This window comes from Girardinichthys multiradiatus, chromosome 2 (assembly GCF_021462225.1).
Source record: "Girardinichthys multiradiatus isolate DD_20200921_A chromosome 2, DD_fGirMul_XY1, whole genome shotgun sequence".
Classification (NCBI taxonomy): Eukaryota; Metazoa; Chordata; class Actinopteri; order Cyprinodontiformes; family Goodeidae; genus Girardinichthys; species Girardinichthys multiradiatus.
Genome location: NC_061795.1, coordinates 3083272 through 3103618, shown reverse-complemented (window position 1 = coordinate 3103618; position 20347 = coordinate 3083272). Strand labels below are relative to the sequence as shown.

The 20347-nt window shown below is 38.5% G+C and overlaps 1 protein-coding gene across 1 annotated transcript; it reads left to right on the top strand.

Moving 5' to 3' along the window:
• The first annotated feature begins 1799 nt into the window (after positions 1-1799).
• Positions 1800-19463, top strand: rassf9 (Ras association domain family member 9). The gene is made up of 2 exons (XM_047381531.1): positions 1800-1956; positions 15334-19463. Exons 1-2 carry the CDS (start codon positions 1910-1912, stop codon positions 16592-16594), a joined length of 1308 nt encoding a protein of 435 aa, XP_047237487.1. The 5' UTR covers positions 1800-1909; the 3' UTR covers positions 16595-19463.
• The last annotated feature ends 884 nt before the right edge of the window (positions 19464-20347 follow it).

Genomic DNA, 20347 nt, shown 5'->3' with positions numbered 1-20347 from the left:
TTCACTTTCAAGAAAACTAGAATAGCATTTTTATTTTTCTATAAACAATTGTATTTATTTTATTTACTCCCAGATCACAACAAAGGGCACACTTTAATCCTAATTTATTCTGTTGATTCTTATTCATTTAAAAAAAAAAAGAAGAAAAATCTGATTACAATTCAAGCCATTGTCGAGGAAAAAGTATAATTTTAAACCTTTCATGTAATTTGCTCTGTGTAATACATTTTGATTTAAGTATAAAGTGACTCAAGACAATCCAAACCAGTTGATTCTAAAACACCAGTGGGTAAAAAAAGTTGTTTGTCTTAGAAAGGATTTTGGTAAAATAATCATTAAAGAACACCAACGTGGTATTAACTGCTGTGGGGTGGGCATTGTTGCCATAAGTAATCAAAAACAAAAGCACAAACAGCACTTTAAAATAGAAATAAACAAACAAAATAACATGAAAACCCTTGACAGCACTGAGACTAATTCTGAGTTTCACATGATTGGATCTAAGACTTGATAAAACCAGTGAAGTGATTAAATCATTGAAAAGAAATGGTAAAAAACTGGTACATTTTTAAAAAGACATACACCTCAAAACATCTCTGTTTATTCTTGGCCAAACTTTTTGTTTTTCTCTGGCCACAAAGCTTTACTCTAGAACCCATTTGGCTTGTCCATGTTGGCCACTGTCAATTTCAGTTTTGCCTACATGTGTCAATTTTGAAGCAGGCCATTTTCTCTTGCTTGGCGTCCTCTTGGGTCACAGTGGTGTTAAACTCACTTTACTGAGGACAGTGAATCTGAGCTTCCAACATCTTTCAGTTTAGGCTTCAGGCTTGATAGCATGTTGAGACCATTAGCGAGAGCCTAGCTTTGCTGAGTGAAACAGAGCTTTTGTTTGGCTGTGCTGCTCTGTTGAAGGCTTTGGTCACTGTCTATCAGTTGTTAAAGCTAAACACTGTTCTGAAGTGGGAATTCTCCTGGATTATGAGGTTTTATGTTGGCCAGTAGTTAGGAGCCCACTCTCAATAAGTTGTTAAGGTTTGATATTCTTGCTGGTTACTGATGTCAGAAGGTTTTTATGTAACAACTTTAGAGCATATATTTTGTAAACATTGTGTTCTCTAGTTTCCAGTGATGCCACCTGGATTCATTGCATTTAAATGATTATTGGTCACCATTAGAAACTGTTTTACTTTCAAAGAGTGAATTTTTGCCAGCTTTTGTTAAATGTTTGTCAGGACGTTAATGATGCTGCATGGAAAAAACAGAATTGCTCGTAAAATGGAGTGAGCGCTTTTCAGCATAGAAATCTAGACTCTGGTTTGAATTGCAGTAAACTGCACACAAAGCTCAATCCGATCATTCCCACTAGAATAACCTCAAGGTTTATGACATCAACAGAGAGAAATAAAAAAAACTTGCTCTGATATTTGCATTCGGTTATGTTTAAATCCTGCAGGTTGAGCAACTAAGTGCAAGTAATTCAGCGCAAAAACACATCTTTCTTCGCTGTATTTTCAGATGAATCAGTTTGGCAAGATAATAAGGATCAGTTCACATAACTTCTGTTCTAAGGCCCTGCAGTCTCCTTCATTTTTTATGTGATTTTTCCTGAAGTTAAGAATCTAACTCAGAATGTCAGTTAGTTTTTATTTCACTCGCTTATCTGGATCAGCGTCTCCACCTGCGCCAGCTCTTACAGGTGAAAGGGGGCAGAGTTAGACCAGAGTTTCTCAGGAAACACCTCCCTCGGATGGGGGCGGACAGAGTTGCAGCCGGGACGCTTCTGAAAACTTTTTTGTTGTTGTTCTTTTTCCCACTGAAACATTCCAGCACAGCGTAGCGAGCGTCCTGCCATGCTGCTGGGACTGTAGCGCGTTTTCAGATCATCTGTCTTCTTTTTACCAGAGTCATGGCTCCATTTGGGAAGAACTTCCTGAAAGCTCGTCTGAAGAACAGGTAACCTGATGAGATGGTGGAGGGTTACTTGAAACCTGTTGGGTGCGTGTTTTCTGCGGCGAGAAGGCGCTCTTGAGAGAGGGGATGGATTACGCATGGCGCAGAGCAGCTCCGGGAACTAAGCGGGTTAAGCTGTTTCTGGCTGTAATTTAGGAAGTAATATAACAGAGAGAAACAATGTCTATAATCCCATTCATGACACATTATAAACCTCTGAGGATTAGAGTATAATGTTGATTGCTTTCAATTCAACACACTCATTTTTAAAGCGTTTTAAATGGATTTTAGCTTTTACTGTTTGTGTGTGGTCTTTTTAATGGAAATAACAGGAGAAACGTGGAAAGACATGAGTAATGACATACATAGGAAAGTATTGGAAGGGGGGAGAGCTTAGTTTTGCTCATTTATGTTGTCAGTACAGCATTAAAATATGAACTTCAGTGGTGACTCTCATCCCTCAGAAATTTCATAGTTCATGGTTTTACCTTTGACCTTCTCTCTCTGTAATTACAACAACCTTTCTTTCAAAACTGACTATATAAAATATGTTTCAGCTTTTGCAGTGGGTCAGAAAACATCCTTTTCAGAGTTTCAGATTCAGTTTGCTTTAGCAGTTTGAAAAATACTCATCTTGAGCTTTTCATCAATCTTGGATCTACATGACTATTTCTTACAGTATAAAAAAGAATTTGAAGGAGTATTAAATATTAGTCATTAAAATTGCTGAAAGTTTAATCAATCATATTAGATAGTAAATAAAAATTTCATCACTGCCTACATTCCAATAACATTAAAAGTAATTATCTTGGAAACTTATTTTACCCAAACATTTTGATTAGAATTTAACAGAATATGTTGGTTCAGTCAGCTTTAGTCGTGTGCAGTGTTGAGCAGAGAACTGCAAGGCTGATATGTTGTATTGTAGTTGAGAAACGTTTCTGTGTTGGAGCAAGAATTCAAGTTTGTATCCAGCTGTCCTAAGTTTGGCGATGGTACTAATTCTAAAATCTAATATGCTTTCAATCTGGGCTTCTTATACAGACGAAAACAAGCTGTTGCAGTTTAATCATTAAAACTGGTTTAATTTGCTTACATTTTATTTGGGATTTCATACGATTTTTCATGTCATTATTTAATAAAAATGGTATGGTGCAACATTAATAAACATGGTTTAAATCAGAAAATGTTCCATATTAAGCCATTAAGCTTGTTTCCATCTGAGAGCATAAAAAAAGAGGTACAATAAATAATACGCACGACCCTTATTCATAGGCTTCAGCCCTCGATGCAGCTGTCACGGGTTCAACTCCCAGCCCAGGCGACCTTTTCTGCATGTCTTCCCCTTGTCTCCACCCCTTTCCTGTCTGTTTACTGTCATAGCAATTGACAAAAATATCAATTGTGCTGCAAAAAACATAAAACAAATATATATTAGCATTTTAAATATTTCCTTATTGCCTTTGAGACGATACTTTGGCTAAGTGTGAACGCTGAGAATAAATACCACTTATATGTGCTAATTACTTAGCAGGTCATAAGCTAATGTTAGCTAACTAGTGTGAACTAAAGTCATTAACACGATCAACTGACATTCACATTATTGTACAGCATTGTTTTATCATTTTACCATTTCTCATGTAATCCTGTGAAAGAGGGTCCTCAAAGTCTGGTTGATGTATAATTCAAAATGGTGGTCCATGAAGAACTATGACTCCTCTTCCAGTCTCTTTGTGATCCCACTTACCTCGGTCACAATTTTTGACCCAATGTCCCAAAAGCAGAAACTCAGCATTTAGGCTAAAGAAATAATCCAGCAGATTTTCTGTGTGTGGGTCACGATCTAATGTCTTACAGGATCTGTTCTGGCAAGACCAGGATCAAGAGAGGAGTATTTTTTTTCCTTAGCTCTACTTATCAAAAATGTTATTTTCCCCCTGTCAGCATAAAAAAAAAGACTTGGTTTGATTTTAGATATAAACCAGGCTATTATGTTCAATTACTGTTAAACTCTTTGACAGTGGCTCCACCACCAGACTGGATTTGGGTTTATATCTCCTCAAGCTATGCACAATCTTTGATGACTTCAGACAGTTAGACTGAAGTCGTCTGTGGTCGTAGTCTTTTGTTGGTGTTTCTATCGCCTACCTGAGTGGGAGTGTGTGATTTGCTCAGTAATTACCATCGTAGCACCTATAATTATGTGAAGCGTGTAGATCTTTAGATATGTCAGATGGTTGATTACAGAGACTGGCTCAAACTCGCACTGAGATGCTGAGCTGAGCAGTGAAACACTGAAACCTGCCAGAGGATGAAATGCAGCATTCGGATGAGCTTGTCAGCTGACAGCGTTGGCTTAAATCCTTTCAGCATGCTAGTAGCTGATCGGAGAGTCTTTGGCGTTAAGTAGACAACTTCCTCGGAAATGGTTGCCAGACAGTAACATATGCATGAACTACACATTTTGATGTCCTCAAGGTTTTGAGAAGAGGTGTTTGCCACCCAATGTGGCCAAAAAGTACCCTTGACCCCTAACAGTTGCAGCTTCTCAGCACTGTGAACAAGGCCAATTAGCTGTTGAAATAGCTCAGTATTAACAAATTAGCTGACAGAAGCAAACAGATAAAAAGAAGGCATTTGCACTGGAAGGAACAAGAGAAGCCATTTATCTTTTGTGCAAGGAAAAACCTAATTTGGTGACTCACAGATGCGATGAGGGGGAGAGCAGTTTGCTCACAGAGGAAAGGAAGAGCAGCGGAGAAGGTTTGTGTTGTGTCTCTGCTCACAGATGCCTATCATAGAGGGACTCATCACAGAGATCGACACATCAAGATAGAGACGTGATGTTATTTCCTCAATGATCCGTCATTCTTTCTCAGATAAGAGCGGCAGGAAGTGCCTTCTGTCCAGCATTTGGTTGTTCCTCTCCTGTTTTTTGTCTCTGTTTTCTTTCATTATTCACATTAATTTAACAAACCCTAAATTACTTGATTCAGAAGTATACATACATTCACCTTTGGCACGAGTGTCATATAATTTTAGTTAAGTTTTGTTTTTTTTTCCATGGGGGAATGATGTAGTAAAGCTGTAGTAAAGTTTTAAAAAGCAAAACTTGGGTGCACTGTGTTTGTTTTCTCTCATCCACACAGGATCCATTGAATCCTAACAGGCTAAAAATAAACACACCTTAGTTCATTTTTGCTTGTATGTGCCTCACTCGAGGGAAAAAAAGCTTTAACCATATAGCTGTTGACTTTAAGGGCAATAGAAAAACTTGGAGGTAGTCCAGCTTTATTATTCCAATCCATTCTGGGTCTATTCTCCAGTTCCAATGACAGAGAAACAGATCCCCAGCATGATGCTACCACTACCATTCTTTGCAGTTGTTACAGTTTTATTGGATCTGAAAGTCTCATCGCATTGGCCCAGTCTTTGTCTCACCTGACCCTAAAACCTTTCTCCAGAAGGCATTTGACTCATCCATGTGCATAGCTGGAAATTTCAGTTGAGCTTAAAGCTATTGCTTTTGGTGCAGGGGCACCACAGATTGTGGTTAAATGTTTTTTTAATTATATGTTTTGTAATAGTCCAACAAGGGAAAATGGAATATATAAAATGAATCATTATAAGCCACAAACCTTAACAAGAATCTTGGTCAGGATGGTTTAATATCAACTTTTCACTTTTTACACATCTTTGCCAGGAAATAAGAGCTCTATTTTATAAGATCTGTGTGGTTCCTTTAAAGATATCCATTTTTGTTATGGAGGGACCACTAATGTTCCTCATTTAACCTTTCTACATAACTCAATAAAAAGAAGCAAACTGACCAATATGCTTTGATTGATTCAGGAAAGGCCAATGAAAGATTTTTGCTTTGGTTGTTTAATGGTCTAGTCTTCTTAACGTTTACTGTATGAAGATCAAGTTTCATAATGTTGTTCAGCAGGTCCCACATAAGACTTCCATAATTCCTTCAACTGATTACAGTAGTAAATACATTTATTAAAGTTGCCATTCTATTAACCTGATGGTTTAAATATTCAAACACCAAGGGGATAAATCACCTTTTTATTGAATCAAACACCCAGTCTATTGTCTATGTAGGATGACTGTTTACAAACTTAATGTTTCTTTGAGTTCTTCTCCTCTGATATAATGAAATTGGCATTTGTAGGTTTGAACAAACTGGCTCCTATTACAGGTTGACATTTGTAACAAACATTCACCTCCACCAAAGAAGGAAGTTCAATATCTTTATTGATCTTTTAGCTTTCTGTCCAGCACCATAATCAGCCGTTGGAAGCATAACATATGTTACTACTGACTTTTCAGATAACCCTAAAGATAATCTATATATCTGGCTATCACGGAAGATAATGATGTCTGCAACCACACAGCTTCAATGTCCGCAAAGATGTAGATCCACTATGAGGTAAATAAATGTACAGCCTCTGTACTCTTTAACAGTTGTTACCAAGAAGGACTTAATATACATTTTAGGTCTTGATTTACACATCTTTTAACAAAAATATGTTTTGGATTTCTATGTTCCAAACAGTAAACTGTTAAAAAGTGCTGACATAAATTTCAAACATGCTTAATTTGAATGTTTCTAACCACCCTTGGGTAATCTAAATGACACCAAAACATGTATTTTATATTAGGATAGTCATGTTTTAAGGAAATGGGATGTTACATGATACATTTGCCCATGTGCCTTTGAATATTATATATCTATCCATCTGTCCTCCCTTCATCTGATTTAGTGTTGCTAGCACACTGCAGGAAAGGTTTCCATATAGTAATTTGCAATTTTTGCCTATGGGCTGTCCTAGCTTGTTTCATGTGTTCAGAAACGGTGCAAAATACTAAATTGGCAATGTGCTAGTGTGAATTAAGAATGATTTAAGTAATTATGTTTATCTGCAGAGACTGGATGAACTAGGGAGGATAATAAGCTGAGTAGAGGTGATCAGTGGAACAAGACACAGGAGGGAGACTAAATAAGCAGAGTAAGAGCAGTTGAGTAAGACCAGCGTTGCTAACAGAACTGTTTTCAGCTAGCCTAAGAAGGAGATGTACTTTGTCTTATTTCAAAATAAGTGCCATAAACATAGATAAAGCTTAAAGTGCTTATACTCAATGTCTGGTTCTCATAACAGTAGTGTAGACTCTACCAGACACCAGAGTTTCATTGCCATTGCTGCATTATCTCATGTTTTCTAATCTAAGATGACGTGCAGAGAAAGTGGAAGGTTGTAAATTCTATCATTTGATATGATCTGTTAAAACCACCTGCATCTAGTCCTCTGTGCTAACTTGTAGTTTGCAAAAGGATGACATAACAAGGAATTACAGAGTTGTTATTATGAGTGTTATGATTGGCAGCACTATGCCACCACAGTGGAGCTGCAAGTTAATCCTTCCACACAACCTGGACCAGGAATTCCTATAATTTAGAAGTGGTTTCCTCCCACATGTTTGATGTCTACCTGTGTATCTGAGCTCCCAAGTTCAACCTGAGGTCAAGCTGGGCTTGAGTTTCTTGCCTTCACTCGAGTGTGAAATGTTGAGCTCTAACCTGTCCTGTGTCATCAACCAGTCACCATCTGTCCTTGTTGTAGATGGATGGGCAAATGGTAACGGAGTTTCTTACATCCTGCGGTCTAGTTCTACATACTATATATTTCCTTAGTTTGTTTCAACATTCCTGTGAGATTCTTCTTTTATCAAGCTGAAGTGTTAACCAATGAAGGCACCTTGACTCTCTGTATCTAGAACCGCATCCAAAATGGCACAAAAAGTGTGAGCCCTTATAGCATTATTCGTGATGCAATCAGCCCAATGATGCATTCCACTGCTTGTGTATATTCTGGCAAGGAGTGGTGAGGGTCTTTGCATTCCTAAAGACTCCTTACAGATTTATCAAAATGTTTGGTCTCATGCAACATTTTCTTTAAGAATAACTTTCATAATTTGGGGATGATTCATCCTAAGTCTTAAAGCACCAGTGCAATTGAATTTTAAATGTAATTGTTGGTTTTTTTTAACCAGGTCCTCAACAGCGTTCCAATATTTTCTACACTGCGCCAGCAGTGACAAAAAACAACTTTTTTCTGTGTTACTACATTAATCAAGTAAACAGCTCATGACAGACTTATGAGTGTTTAGATGAGAGTTTATGAGAGTTTATGAGTTGTAGCTTTGGAATATTCTTGCCTGTGGACCCTATCAGTCACAGTAGATGGCACTTTTCCTAAGGCAGAAGCCCCCCTGGCTATTTATGCAGGAAAAACGTGAATATGTAACAGAAACAACCTATCAACTCAGTTTAAAGAGTAACTTGTAACTGAACTAGTGTGTTACTGCACCACTAATTCCCATTTCGAATGTTGGGAATTTCTGTACTGAATACCTCTCACTTTAATAGTTTATCCTGAGATAATGCAGATGCTTCAAAACTTCGACAGCTCTCATGGCCTAACATGAGATTCTTACAGTATTCTTACAGTACCTGGCAAATGTCATGATTTAACTCAACTTGCACCAAATTTGAAAGAAACACAACCTAATTTATTTTATTTCAATCAATCCTGTGTGAACAAAGATAAAGATAAAGTTGTTCTCCTGCTTCGTAAACTTCGCCTCTTACTTTGAACATCATAAAATTAATGGCTAGAGTCATTACGCTAGACTCTGTGTGTAGCTCGGAGCAGCTCAGATGTCACATAACAGGCAGACAAGAAACTGCAGCAGCCAATACAGTCTCTCTTTTATCATATATGCCACTGTAAATGATGAAAAGTACTTAGACTATTAGGTAAAACTCAGATCCGTTACATCAGTAAATGATTATGCACGGCCTATAATTAACCTGGGCGGGTTAATGGTATTAAAGGTGTAAAACAGTTAGAGTTTTATCACTAAGAAAATCTTCTGCATACTTTGCATTACAATGCTGAAAAATTGCATACATGACTGGAGTTTTCCGCTCCTGTTGCTGCACATTGCCGGTCAGCTGGCAGAAAGAAGGCTATTAAAGTCTTCCCTCACTTAGACAATTTCAGCTGCTTGGAAATACAGTATATGCCAGTATGAAAAACCCAGTGTCATGCAGTGGAAAATAAAGGAGTGCTGCCCATTGTCCAAATATTTAACCAGCTAATATCTTTAAGTGTAGACGTTTCAGTGTTACTCTTACTAAAAGCAAAACAGCAAAAAGGTGTAGCGGTAGAAATAATTGTTGTTTTTCGGTTTTAAATAAAGCAAATATGTCATGCAATATCATTTTATTTAAATTTTTTGTGTAAACACTGATTCTGTAAAGCCCAGGTATTTTTATTCAAGGTTATCATACTGTAAGAGTCTCATATCAGCCCATGTCTAGACGATAACAGGGTTTTTTAAACCTTTCAATTGAAAACTGAATGGTTTAAATTCAATTTAAACAGTTTTTAGACTGTTACTTTTCAAAGTGCTGGTGCATCTTGAGGATGTTAACCGGCTAGCTCACACTCTGTGAGATTGGGTGAAGTCTGATAGCATTAGCAGTGCTTCTGTGTGCTACTTTTGTTCATAATCATCAGGAATGTTTTGATACTTGTGGTATTTTACACATTAGATATTTCTTCCTATTTGCACATCAAAATGCCATTTGATGTGACACATTGGTTTCTGAAAAGCTGCATTTTATCCAAAGTAGAACCACAGCAACTACAGTTGCTGATAACTCATATTTGGTAACACTTTCCTTACATCAGACTGCTGAAAACAGGCCGGCAGTGACCGATATGAAATCTATTATTCCTTTTCCTCCTTCTGTCGTTAAACTGCAGCAGCAGGAAGTTGCCTGAGAGTCAGTGATTGTGGCCCAGGACAAACACAGGTGTTTCCCTGCTTTGCTGTACCCTCTTCCTGCACATCTGAGGCCTTGTCTCACCCACACTAAAATACACAATGTTCTGTACAGTGTATGTATTTCACTTTTCTGTTCAGTGGCTGAAGCAACATCTTTATCACATGTTTAGCTCTGTAAAAAGCATTTGTGTCTCGGTTTATTTGTGGATGTCGGGTAAAGCTGCTGGATTATTTGCCTTGTGCTTCTCTTCACCTCCAAATCCTTTTGAAAGGCTGATTCCTTCATGTTATTTTTGAATTTCAAACAAATGTTTTGTACTCCAAGAAGCACAAACACATTACTAATTGCAGACCTGTTGTATTTATTAGATTGTGTTATGCCACACAGGTGTGGCTGTTTGCTTGCAACCACTGCTTCCTTAATTTTGCAGCAGTAGCAGTTTGTGGAGAATACAAACAGTGGGTGCATTTGTCATGCAAGATGTGTGGAAATGCCAGAGGTGGGATAGGTTTGTGTGTCCTCAGGTATTTTATCTCTGTTTTTCTTCGAAGGTCTATGTAAGCATTACCTAGGCCCTAATTATGAGTGTGCCACAGTCCAGAGACATGATTCAGTAGGAGTTTACACAGCAATCCAAGTATGTTTTCATGTTGTGCTGCAACTAAAACACTGGTATCAAATGTGAGATAGCATGTAGGCCCCTACCTTCTAAAATTACTTTTTTACCTCTGTTGAGGTATGCTGCAATAGATATCTGTTTTATCTTTATCTTCTTCTACTGTGTATTCGTTAACATAAGATCAGGTAAAGCAAGATTAGCCAGGAAGATAAACGCAGAAGAGCTATAGAGCTTTGCAAAAGTATTCATAAGCACTGAATTTCTTCACATTTTCCCATTTAGCAATCACAAACGTCAGGGTATTTTTTTGGAAAATGACTGAAAGGAAAGTTCTAAAAAGAAAAAGAGAATCATAAATGTTGCGCGTATCTGTGTACGACTAAATCTCAGTATAAATCCAGCTGTTCTGCTAGAGAGGCTTTGGTCAGATTGGACCATAACTGAACTTTTTGGCTCAAATGTAAAAGGCTGTGTGTGGTGGAACACTAACACTGTATGTTGACCCTAATTACACCATTTCCACTGTAAAACATGGTGGTGGCAGGAACATGATGTGGTTGTGTTCTTTAGAAGGGACAGGGATGCTGGTCAGAGTTGTTGGGAAGATGGTTGCTGAACCATAGTGGGAGAAAACTGGTTAAAGGTTGGGTAAAAATTTTAGTCCCTTGATGTGTAATACTGATAGAGACGTACTGTGAAAACTGAAATTTCAGCAAAAGGGTTTCTACCACGTACAGGAGTACTGAACACAAATGTATTACTCACATTTCAGATTTTCCTTCCACTTTACAGCAATCACCCAGATAAGGTAATATTCCAATTTAGCGCATTTAGTGTATGCAAAGGACACATACAGTATGTCATTTGACTGTCAACCTGAAGCCTATTCAATGTAATTTTTCAAAATGTAAATAAGCTTTTTTTCTCCAAACTAAATGTTATAAAAATGTTATATGTCAGTTTGCCAAACTACAACACAGTATTTCTTCACACTGCAGGATCAGCCATAGGTTCAGTATAGGAGTTCATATTATTCAGATTATCTTTCTTTGGTTTCATTGAGACTGCTATTAAATAATTATTATGAATCATTTATTATTTTGCTTTCAGGGGCATTTGCTTAAAAAGTATTCCAGAGACAGGAACTTGGCAGTTGATTACAGACTTAAAACAATAAATCACATCAATTTCAGAACATGATTCATCTTTCTTTATCTTAAAATCAGATTGAATGTTTGGCTATGGTTATCTACTGATTACTTGTGACTGTCTGCATATCATTTAATGAGTGGATATTAGGTCTGGGATATTACCGGTGCTCCATTAGGCTTGTAAGAAATGAACATCATCAGCCCATCAATGGTAAATTTTTGAACAAGTTTTATGGTGCAGACAAAAAAATCTAATGATAGCCTTGAGGTTAAATAGCTCAGAACCAAAGCATTAAATGATCATCTCTGATGAGTAAGACGATGAGTAACAGGCTAATAGAATCAAGCAAGGGAGCACAAAATGACTGAATCTAGTTTTATGCTCACTGGCCCAATGAACCAGCATCAAAGTAGGATCTAGTCAAGGGGGTGAAATGGTCAGGTATTTGTATGTCACTCACAGTTACATTATTTTTACACAGCTTTAGGAAACTCATGCATTTTTTTAGACAAGGGTTTTTATGTAATGTAGTGTACTGTTCTTGCTGTGAAATACTGCTTTGCTGTATAAACTGTGGGTATAACAATACATTCAGCTTACAAGAAGAACATGACATTAGGTTAGCAAAAAGCTAAGTTTACACTATATGTCCATCCATCCATTGTATGTACCTGCTTATACATGCGTGGTTTTGGGGGTGTGCCTTTCTCCAGTAGTGACCAGGCAATAGGCAGGGTATACCCTGGACAGGTCACCAGTTCATTACAGGGCAACACAGAGACATATAAGTGACCCATGCACGCACAGGCTCATACCTAATTTAAAGAGATCAATTAACCTAACAGTCTGCATTGGAATGCAGGAGGAAGCTAGTGTACCTGGTGGGAACCGTGTATGCACAGGGAGAACATGCAAACTCAATATAGAAAGACCCCAGGCAGAGATTAGAACCTGGTACCTTTTTGCTGTAAGGCAACTGTGCCACTTAGCATCCTACATTGCAAGTCTTAAGGCTTTTTTTTATTTTCTTGCTTAGAATCAGTACCTTTGCCCGGTTGTGCATATAATAATTTCAATGCAGTGGTCTTTAGAATCCACTGTGAACAGTCTACAGCTCTGAATTGACCTGCATGCTCTGAAGACATTATGTCACACTTGGCACACTGTGTTCCAGGAAGCAAATATAGATGGAATACATGTCAGCATGTGTGTCATTTCTGGTAAAATTGTGGCCATTTCCATTAATGCTCTTGTGGCAAGATTTGTATTTTAAAAGAGACAGACTTTGCTTTGAAAATTGCCGGATACATTTCCAATTCAGCCTAGGTCACAAATGAAAATGACCTATGTCTGATTTTTTTTTTTAAACTTGGTTCGTCATTTTTTGTTTTTCTATGTCTATTTCTATTCAGAAAAGGAGATATGCATGACAAGTTGGCAAATAGTGTGCAGTGTAAACAGAGCCCCAAAATCCCCACATCAGGGATGTAGAATTTTTCAGTCCAGGTTGGACTTGTGCCTATATTGTAGTTTTTATGCTTATCTCATTTAAAGTTTTTGTGTTTTCAAAAGTAGAATATCGTTTAATGTAAAATTACCAATGCCCTGACCCAATACTCGCACTTCCACCCTTGTGACCCTGAATTGCGCGTTCCTGTTGATGGGTTCGAGTGCGTAGTGTGTCCCAATTCTCCAGAGTGGTCCTTAGCCCCGCCCCCTTTGTGTCCTCAATCCGCACTTCGGCGAAGCCCGCATCTATTACCCACAATTCACTGCTGCAGATGACGTTCTGAGCAAAAACCAATCAAAACCGTCAATGTAATCAACCATCAAATCAGAATAATAAGAACTGTGTAAACTTTAGACAGCAAGCCGAAAAATAATTTTTTTTACTGGTTTTCCAGGCTCAACATTGTAAGAAACCACTGGGTTCAGAGTGAGTCTGGGCAGTCATTAGGCCACTGAAGTTACCTTTCAAACAAACACTGGCGCGGTGAGAGTCTGGTGTATAAGCCTCCTTCGCTTCCTGCACTTTCTTCTCCTCAAAACAATTGCTTGTTGCAGTTTTAAATAGTTTTTTTTAGCAGCAAGTCTGTGAAAACAGCGCTGGTTCCTGCCCTTTTTGGTGTTGCAGTTACGGTGCAGAGGTGCAAGTCGATGACGTAACCCCTACTGTCCGAATTCTCCAATTTTGCAGGTTGTAACCTGTGTACTTCAACAAAGTACAAGTGCATGCAAAGACACTTCATAGAGGGGCGTAGGCTGTAGTGTGGGTATAGGGACAGGGCCCAAGTCCAGGTCTGACCAGTCAATGTATGTTAGATTTTGAAAAGGAGATTATCAATAGCAATACAGACTCATTAAAAACTTTAAAATACCCTTTTAGTTTATCACAGATAGAAAGTTCTGAAGCAGATGCAGACATTGGTGTTGTTAGCAGCTAACCATGCTAACAGTTGGCTAGCCTGACAAGAATTCTTTATTTATTGACTACTTTAGCACATTACAAATCAAGTTCTACTTCCTTTTTAACTTCAAAATAAGACACTTAGAAATCAATTTCACTTTGATGAGAAATATAGTGTTTTAATGTCATGAGATGTTGAGTCACGTTGAGTCACGTATTCTCAATACAACTCTGAGCACTTGTTCCTCTCAGTGTCTGCTTTTAGTATCATGTCATGTTTCGAAGATTTGTTTCACCTAACTGCTTTCTGAATCTGCCTTGGAAGATCTTTTTTACAACTTGAAATGTGTGTCTCTGAGTGTCTAAATTTGAAAACTGGGAGTGCACCCTTTAGCCTGACTGTATGTTGGGGTCATGTTAGATTTCTAGAGGCATAAACCCTTGAAAAATTAATGAAAAAGAATATTTATATTAAAATAATTTTACTATTTGATAACAAGGATTTTAATTGTTTATTTACCTACTGACCTCAGTGCCTTGCTCATTTTGGGAGGTTAGTGATGGGGATTTCTTGTAATGATCACACTGAAGCTTACAAAAAATGTTATGACTTAACTCTCTGTCCAGTGGACTAATAGAAATAAATCTTGTGGGTGGGAATTACCTGTTGGCAGGTTTGCAATGCATGCATCTTTCTGCTAATGGTTCTTTCTGGTATGCATTTTGGCATATTTTATTGGTAATTTTGTTGTTGTGATGATAAAATAATGCTTGTTCAAGACATATATTGTCCATTTTGTACATCTGAATCCCTTAGACACACTGGATGATTGCAGAGCAAACATAGTCATGTGAAAAACAACAAAGCATGAAAACCCTGCAGTATCCAACCATTAACTTGAAATCCATGGATTGTAACAGAGGGCTTATGTACCAGAGGAAATACATTTTTATAAATATTGATAACAAATGACTCCCCTATATAATAGACAAATGTCTTTGCATTTTAACCTCTTACCAAGCCTGGCAACACAATGGGTCTTTCAGTGTGTACACAGGTCTTGCAGTGAGAATAATTTAGAACCGCATTTTCAAATAGGTTCAACTTATATAAACAATTTTGAAAGGACTTTATGAATGCTCGACACAGTGGAGTCTGATATTTGTATAAATGTCATGCAAAAGTAGATAACAAAGACTATTGTTAAACGCTGCTACAAAAGAAGGATTTAGCAAGAACTACACCAGGCGAGAGTGGATGCAAAGAACTAAGACTTCCAAATCCACAATTGTAAACGTTGTTTCTCTCTCTCTCTCTCTCTCTCTCTCTCTCTCATTCAGGACAAAACATGCTGATCCTGTGGTTGGGAAGGAGATTCAAATTACCGTCTGCAATGAAGAGAAGGTCGTCTGTGGAGTAACCAAGCACACAACATGTACAGATATGGTTCAGGCATTACTGGAGGACCACAAGTCTCTTCCAGAGAGCAAAAGGCTGCTGGATGGGGAACCCAAAGACTTCTGTCTCGTCGAGCGCTGGAGAGGGTTTGAACGGGCCTTGCCACCTCTCACCAGAATCCTAAGACTTTGGTATGCTTGGGGTGATGAAAGACCCTTTATCCAGTTTCTTTTAGTGAAAACATGTGATTTTGTGCCCCAGACAGCTAAGAAGGGGGGAAAGTGTAAGGGAGCCAGGCCAAAACGATGGGACCTTGGTTGCCCTCAGTATGCTCAGCCTCTGCCGGTAGACAAGCAAAAGCGCATGGTGAGAAAAGCTTTCCGGAAGCTTGAGCAACTTCACAAGGAAAACAAGAGCTCCCCTGGCACTGAAGAGATCGAACGGATGGTGCAGCTTATTCTAAATCAGGACCTCACAATCAGAGAACAGATACATCGGACGAGGGAGCTAGATTTGGAGATTGAGCAGTTTCAGAACCAAGCACAGCGGGAAGATGACTCTGAAAGTTTACTGGATCAGGCTTGTGGCTTGGGTTTGGCAGCAAACAGTGAGGAGCAGCTGCAGAAATACATTTACACTTGCAACGGCATCAAGCAACTGGAAATGCAGGTTCAGCGGCATGAGGATTTCATAATCCAGCTTTCCCAGGAAATTGACGCTGAGTTGAGGAAGTTCAGCAACCCTTCGGTTCCAGAAGAGGAACACAAAGAGAAAGGAGCCGCTGCTCAGTCCTCCTACGAAACTGACGAATCCTTCTACAAAGCAGAACTTGAGAGGCTACAAGGTGAACTGAACCACAGCCTCTTCAGTGGAGTGAATCTGCAGAACCAAGTTGCAGACATAGACAAGCAGCTAATGTATATGGACAGTTCGCTCATGGCCAAGGACCAGGAATGTTGGCAGTTGGCTGCTCAGCTTAACTCTCTCCAAATAATGGACAGCATGGAGGAAAAGAAGCCCAGCCTTGTCCTTTTAATAAACGAGGCTCAGAACAGCCCGACCCGGACAGTAAAACTCAAACCCAGCCTGTCCCCTGCAGACGTTACAGACACAGACTCAGACACTGGGATTAGCTCCACGCACAGTCAGGACTCGCTGTCACCGTGTCTCGACTTCCCTCCCCCACTTGATACAGATGTGTAAGGAAATTATAAAACGCTTCAGTTTATTATTCCACACACACCAGTCGCAGGTTATGCTTCTCACATATTATCTATGGGTTTGAACATTTAAGCTGTGTAGATTTATCTTAAACAACAGAAAAACTTGCTTTTCTTGAGAAATTTGTATTGATTTTTCTGTACATGACAATTCTACACATCCTTGTTATGTCAGTTATTGTCATTTAAGAACTTTTTCCAACTTTAATGTGACACATTCTGTAATATTTAACAAAAAAAAGCAATTTTTCATTTAGTTCCAGCATTCAGTCTACTGTGGAACCCACCTGCTATCAATTATAGAGAATTTGATCAACAATAAAGAAATAGCTCCGGGGAGGTTACAACTCATCCAAATAATAAACAAGGTATCAGTCAGGAGAAGGATGCAAAAAAGAAATCGACATCATTGTGTGTGTGACACTAGTAACTGAAGGAAAAAGAAATAAAACAACAAAAGTTTGTGTAGGAATGCGTTTTGGTCTGATGATGTGACATGCTGGTAGACTCCTACTGAAGAAAACTGAATTTAAATCAAAAGGTTGTTATTTTTCGAAATTACAGATTTGTTTGTTTTCTGCTGGATTGCACAGATATGTTGCAGCATTTTGAAATCATTCATCACAGTCTCATATTGTTTCACATCACACAAGAATGGTGTGTAGACTTTTATATCTGCTGTGATGAGAACAACATGATTAATTCTTTTGTAAATTTTCCAGTTTTCTGCAAACACACACATATACTTCAGGTTGAGGTTTAAAAGTTAAATAATTCATGCAAGACAGAACTTGGCAACACAAGAACCCTGCTGGAGGCAGGATGGCAGACCACAAATGTTTACTTCCTGTAAAATGTTTCAACCTTCTGCCACACATGGACCACCCACAGTTTACCTAAAAATAAATCATAACACTGCTTTTACCCCATTTGTCCATGATCTCGCCTGCTGCCATGTGGCTCTTAACGTGCATGGAAACTGGAAGAAAGGTGTCACAGGGACCCACTGCATCCCACCAGTCTAGGTCTGAACCATTGTATCTTTGTTTTGGCCATTCTAAAGGCCTACTCTAAATCTGAATCAAAAGTAAATCACAGGAATAAAAGTAATAAAGACATAAGTTGAAATCTAGAACAGCTTGTACTCTGTTGTAAATATGAGTGGCTGGATTTTGTTTTTTGCATTATTACCCATTCATCTAACAGCCAGCAAATAAACTCCAGCTACATAAACCTACCATTGGAAACCATACTATGCACACTTTTAAACACTTTGTTGTTGCTGATGCACAGTGCCTTGCAAGAGTATTCATACCCTTGAATCTAATCAATAAGAAGGAAAAAAAACCATCTGTGTTTAATTTATAAATCCAGCTGTTCTGATATAGCTTCAGAAGTTTGTTAAAGAACGTTAGAGAACAAACAGCTTCATGAAGACCAAGGACCACAGCAGACAGGTCACGGGGAACGCTATGGAGAAGTTTAAAATGGGTTAGATTATAAACAATTTCCCTAGCATTGAAAATCTCAGACGGAACTGCATCAATCAAAGTGCAAAGAGTACCAACAAACCTATAACGATCCAGCCATCCACCTGTACTGACAAGCCGAGTAAGGAGAGCAGCCACAAGGCCCACGGAAACTCTGGGGTACCTGCAGAGATCCATAACTCAGGTGGTAGAATCTATTTATAGGACAACCATTATTTGTGCAAACTCAGCAAATCTGGTCCCATAGCAAGAAGAAAGACATTGAAAGAAAAGCGTAGGAGGTCCAGTTTGTAGTTTGCCACAAGCCGTGCAGAGGACACAGCAAAGAAGAAAGTGCTCTGGTCTGCTGCAGTGAAAAATAACATTCCAATTGACAACAAACTTCAGGTTGCAGCATCATGTAGTGGGGCTGCTTCTTTAACAGGGAGGGTGGTTAGAGCTGATGGAAAAATGTGTGGAGTAACACACAGGACAACCCCAGAAGACGAAACCTGTTAGAGGCTGCAAAGGACTTGAGACTGGAGCCAGAGTTAAACATCCAGGCCTGAATCCAAACAAGAATCTTAGACAAAACATAAAAATACCCATTCAAGACTGGTAGAGACAAACTCCAAAAGACAGCAGTAATTTCAGTGAAAGGTGGTTCTACAATCTATAGACTTAGGAGGCGGTGGGGGTAGTTAATACAAATGCACACCACATTTTACAGATGTCTATTTGTGACATGACAAAATGTGGAACCGTCCAGGGTTAGGTACATTTTTGCAGGGCACTGTCAGCTTTACTTTGTTCATCAGAGTAAGATAAGATATGCAGGCAGGTCACTTCTGCAATAAATCTGCAACCTTCCCAAAGTATTTCTAACAAGGCAGGCTGTTCATGGTGAGAACAGCAATCTAAAAGTTTAGTTTCCAACAATTAAGAAAATGTCACAGCACCAGTATTTATTTTAATTAAAAGAGATTTTTCCTCATCACAGTGTTTTCCCTTTTAGGTTTTCAGTGTATTTGCAAAGCAGCCCATCTTTTTATTGGCCAAAATATATGGATGATGTTTTATATTAAAACAAGCACCTAATTGTTTGGATATAGAGCAAATATTGAAAAAATGACCAGTCCTTATGACAAGGTCTTAAATAAACATGCTGTAACTGCTGTAAATACAAAATTGTTTTAAAAACTCATTTGATGAAACTAATGAAAAAGCTATTTATTTATCTGTAGTTTTTACTGTTGAGTCGTCTCAAATTTTAAAACAACCTTTTAACATTACTTCTTTTGTCTTTTCAAATACTCACCATGTAAAGTAATAATGCATATTTTCTACTTTTCAAATAAAGGCTACTTCTGCAAATCTGTAAAACATTGTTGTGGAGTCAGTTGATGCAATGATGATGAGAGCAACATAAACAGGGTCAGACTGCTGCCAAATACTGCTGATTTAGATGACGTTAACGTGAAAAACTCTGCTAAAGCAGGCTGAAATTTATAGATTCCACAGGCTCTGAGTCACCAGTGAGAAATGGCACAGCTCCCTAAGAGCTCCCTTTCAGCCACTGCAGCATATAATCAAATGAAACGGTCGCCAGGGAAGCAGTGAAAACAGCGAGCGATCTCTTCAAGTGAAGGTACTGCTGACAGACTAACACTTTGTGCTCAGGGCAGAGCAGAGAAGCCGGGGATATCTGTTTCACAGAGTAATTGCTCAACCCCTCTCCGCTTTCTCCTTCTCAAGCTACTAAGTAAGCAAGCATGAAAGGCCAGAGAGCTTACAATGTGAACAATCTAGCACTGGTGCCTCACATCTGTTGATGGAGAGGTGGATTTGAACTGTTTTGCTCTTATAATCTCTCCCGCTTACATGCATTCAGCAAGTTGGGGAAAAGTAATCTTAGAATTTGTATTATAATGCTAATGAGACTTGCATTGAGTTGGTGAGAAGAATGTCAATAGTTTAAATATTTTATTCTCCCAGGAGCCAAACAGATACAGGAGTCACCTAATGGGTTAAAGTTTGCAGATTGACACTGAGCTGCTCTCACTCTCTGTCTTATCCTGTCTCAAATGTTGGTGAATGTAAAACATATTTTAGATTTTTACATTCACCAACAAATGTAACCCTGATTGTTGTTACATTCACCAACGAACAACCCTGATCATTGTCCAAAGGTCGCCCTGGGGGCCATTTATGGCCATCGGAATGATTTTGTGCAGCTCCAGACCACTGTTGAAGAATGAAACTAATTT

Bases quoted from the DNA above. Each gene is read 5' to 3' on its own strand.
- rassf9 (XM_047381531.1), top strand. From the start codon at position 1,910: ATGGCTCCATTTGGGAAGAACTTCCTGAAAGCTCGTCTGAAGAACAG. The intron at 1,957-15,333 runs GTAACCTGATGA...TCTCTCATTCAG, and splicing joins AAAGCTCGTCTGAAGAACAG to GACAAAACATGCTGATCCTG.